Source organism: Silene latifolia, chromosome 9, assembly GCF_048544455.1.
Source record: "Silene latifolia isolate original U9 population chromosome 9, ASM4854445v1, whole genome shotgun sequence".
Lineage (NCBI taxonomy): Eukaryota > Viridiplantae > Streptophyta > Magnoliopsida > Caryophyllales > Caryophyllaceae > Silene > Silene latifolia.
Window position 1 is genome coordinate 65,503,792 of NC_133534.1, and position 3,909 is coordinate 65,507,700.

Here is a 3,909-nt window from a genome sequence, read left to right on the forward strand (position 1 = left end):
TATTCAAGTGATGTTTCTAATTTTTATATAAAAACTTTTACATTTCATTTGGCAAAAAAAATATCGTTAAGAAAATTATGAAAATAACATAGTTTGATTCGTGGTAAAAATGCTATCATTAGCGTATAGATTTCATATAATTTGTACATATATAAAATTGTGTAGTTCTTATTATGTTATATGTCCCACATTGAAAAATAATGTAGGATTATATAAAAATAATAGAATTGTCCCACATCGAAAGATTAACATAAGATATGGTGGTCTTATGATTATAAATATGAGGCATCCTTGGAACTTAGGTATCAACCCAACATCTTTTGCGTTGCTTAAATAAGATGTTTTGACTTTTGATCATATCTAAATAAATGATTAGACATAAGATGTAAATATTAAGACTTTATCACCATTTTTTTAATTACTAAGCTAATTACCCCGTTGCAACGCACGGGCATACAAACTAGTTTTGTAACTATTTTACAGTTAAATGTGACCACTATTGAAAAATCAGTCACCATAAGCCATAACACTGCTTATACCAATGTGGTTACATTTAACTATAAAATGATCAAATATGTCCGTCTGAAAAATAAGACGAACAATGTCGGTCTGAAACCAGAATGAGTGATCTAGTAGACACACAATGAGATAAGTACATAAGTAACCACTAATCAACCACCTCTTCAACCTTCCGAATCTCCAATCCCAAAATCGCGGCTCCTTCTCTCCTTTTACTGACCCTTTTCTATCCTCCCCCACAATAACATTTAAAAAAAAAAAAAACACAAAACTCAAACTGATATCACATAAACACTATTCAATTACTCCCTACTAAAAATTGGTAAGTCATACTCTCTATATACTTGTCTACTTTTTTTTAACAATCTTGAATTAATTGATTTTCACTTTCTCTCTTTTTCTTTTGCATTTCTCACTTTCTAATCTGCACTTCATTTGTACTTGATGAATTTTAATTTCATGGGTTGTTTGTCCAATGATTGAATTAAGACCTGTTTTTACCAAAACGACGTCTTGATTGTGTCTTCATTCCGCTACCAAAGTTTGCTACTCCCTCCGTCCCGGTCATTTGTTTACCTTTGGTTATCATATACTTTCTTGTGTTGATTGAATTGAAAGTTGGTGAGTTTGTTATGTGTAAGCAGGGGGGGTGTGTTATGAATCTGATGTAGGTTTCTTCTATCAATTTAATTTTTCTTTAATTGCTATATTCCCTATTTGTCAATCTTAATATTGTGGGTTCTAACTATTTTAGTGCAATTACTTTGCGTTATGTGGAAGGGAATCAAGGGATGATTGATGAGTATAGCAACTAGCTGATGTGAATGGCATAAATATAGGGCTCTATATACTGCCCAACCTCCCTACTTTACAGCTAGTCTTCCTATAGACATCCGACTATAGCTAAAGACGGGGCAAATAGCTTGAAAGTGGTGACATTTTTGGCCCCACCACCCCACTTGTTTGTCCTATTATGAATGTGGTATTGTATTTGGCCCGTCTTTAGTTATAGACGGATATGTGCCGTCTATAATGAGATTTTGTGCCTACTTTATTACTCTATCATTGACTACTTAGGTTAATAGTCGTCCTCGAGTATTAAATAAATGATGCCTGTATACTTGCTACTCCATATATATTACTCCCTCTGTCCCGCTCATTTGTTATCCTTTTCCATATTGGGGTGTCTTAGTGAGTTGTCTTTTTTATTTTAAGAATGAATTTGACGAACAATTTGATCATTCACACTCAATTTGTTCCACTTGTCATTTATTAATTGACCCCTTCCCCTTTCCTTGGTCTTTGTGCCAAAACCAAAGGACAACAATTGTCCAGGACGGAGGGAGTATTAGTTTAGTTTATCCCTGAACAGGATCGATGTATGCTAGAGAAAGATTTGGAATACAATAAGAATGTTGATGTATCATTCTTTTTTTTTTTTTATTCGCATTTTAAAATTATTACCATCCAATGTTTGTCCTTAGCCATATGTGTTTACTATGCTTATAGATTTTGCTCAGTGGATGCTAAAAGGGGCTGGTGCGTATTTGCACTGAAGTTTCGATGCTTTGATTAGGTCCTATGTTTAGAATCTCTCCTTACCTTGTCACATATGTTTTTTTGTATCCGATTTTATATTCTGATTCTATGCAGGGTTATATAAACTTTTGTTTGTTTTTGCCTAATTGTTGACACTAACCCTTTCTTTTTGCCCCCTAACTTGGATTAGATAATGTTGTTTTTGTACCTTGTGTTTAAAAAATGTCGAACAATGATTAGATCCAAGTTCAATTGGGCTTAAAGTATTGGCGGACCTTTCATTTTCTTAATTTTAATAATTTTGCGTTTCCGACCTTCTTTGATTTAACTTTCAAAGCTCCATCATCTCATTATTAAAATTGGTTCCTACTAGTTCTTACATACTTCTTGCATGATTGAGTCTGCCGAGTTGTGTGACTGTTAATTTAGGATCACCCCTTGTTTGGATAGAGAGTTTTAGAGGGAACAAATGTGAATGTTCATTTTGTGTTATACACTTCGGTCTTGGCTAGCATTATGGAAATCACTGACACATAATCATTGACACTTATAATACAGTATTTTTGGCCAACTACGGAAGTTTGTCCATGGAGCAGTGCTTTGAACATCACGCGACTCAATCTGAGTCTAATCATGATGGCATTGATAAGCTGAAAACTGCCTCAGCTGGAGGTACTGGGTCTGAAAACAACTCGGGTGGATTTGATTGCAACATTTGCCTGGATTTTGTTCAGGACCCTGTTGTCACATTTTGTGGTCACCTATATTGTTGGCCTTGCATTTATAGATGGCTTCACTCCCAGGAAACTTCATCAGAAGATCCTCAGTGTCCTGTTTGCAAAGCCGATGTTACTCAAAATACCTTAGTACCCCTCTACGGCCGCACTCAGTCTGGGAAACCATCTGACAGCAAGGGCACCCAAATCGGGCTAGTCATCCCTCAACGGCCCAATAGTTGTGGGATTCAGACACTTGTTGCCGGTACATCCACGACTTCTCGTCCTCACTCACATCCTAGGGAGCAACTTCATCACCATGAAGTTCATCCGTACTACTCTTTGGGCGATTACTCTCCCTCACCTGCATTTGGTTTTGCGGGGACCACGACATTCCATCCGATGATTGGGATGTTCGGTGAGATGATCTATGGTCGTTTTTTCGGGAATTCTCAGGCCACTCTTTACACATATCCAAACACACATAGAGATGTGGGTATCAGCACAAGTAGTGGACGATTGAGACGGCATGTAATGCAAGCAGATAGGTCATTGAGCCGAGTCAGCTTTTTCCTGTTTTGTTGTATTATCTTGTGCCTCTTACTTTTCTAAATTGAAACTTGTCGAGCCACATCATTTGTATATATGAAAGGAGCTTGTTGGGACTAGTATACTTTATATAAAGAGGGCTGGGATATATCGTCGACGTTTTGTAGTATATGGGAGGAGCTTTGTATTCTGTAGAATTTTACTGCGTTATGTTTTCCTTTACTGGGAATACCGCAAGTCCGTATGTGTATATATGGCAGTGGTGCCACACTGATTATGTATCTTACTATGTGCTTTCAAGAGTTTTTAATGTAAATTACTCTCTCCATTCCATTTTTATTGTCCCTTTTCTCCAAAATTTATCCCATTTTTATTATCTCTTAGTTTAATATGATAAATCAGTAAACTACCACTAATAACAAGTCTTTAACTACCATTTACCTATCAAAATTGTAATGTCACTCTTAAGTTTACTTGGATTGAGGCTAAAAGGGGTAGAGTAGTAATTTTATCTTATTTGTTAAATCTTTTCCATAAAAGTGGGATGGAGGGAGTAGAAGACAAATTCTCATTGTAGACAAAGACA

General features: G+C 36.0%; 1 protein-coding gene across 2 annotated transcripts; it reads left to right on the plus strand.

Moving 5' to 3' along the window:
* The first annotated feature begins 699 nt into the window (after positions 1-699).
* On the plus strand, positions 700-3,662 carry LOC141599879 (E3 ubiquitin-protein ligase RMA1H1-like). 2 transcript variants are annotated; one of them, XM_074420009.1, is made up of 2 exons: positions 700-841; positions 2,617-3,662. In XM_074420009.1, the coding sequence occupies exon 2, from the start codon at positions 2,646-2,648 to the stop codon at positions 3,384-3,386; it is 741 nt and encodes a 246-aa protein (XP_074276110.1). In that variant the 5' UTR covers positions 700-841; positions 2,617-2,645; the 3' UTR covers positions 3,387-3,662. The 2 variants fall into 2 exon arrangements, with proteins under 2 accessions (XP_074276110.1, XP_074276111.1); XM_074420010.1 differs by lacking the exon at positions 700-841 and adding an exon at positions 1,123-1,186.
* The last annotated feature ends 247 nt before the right edge of the window (positions 3,663-3,909 follow it).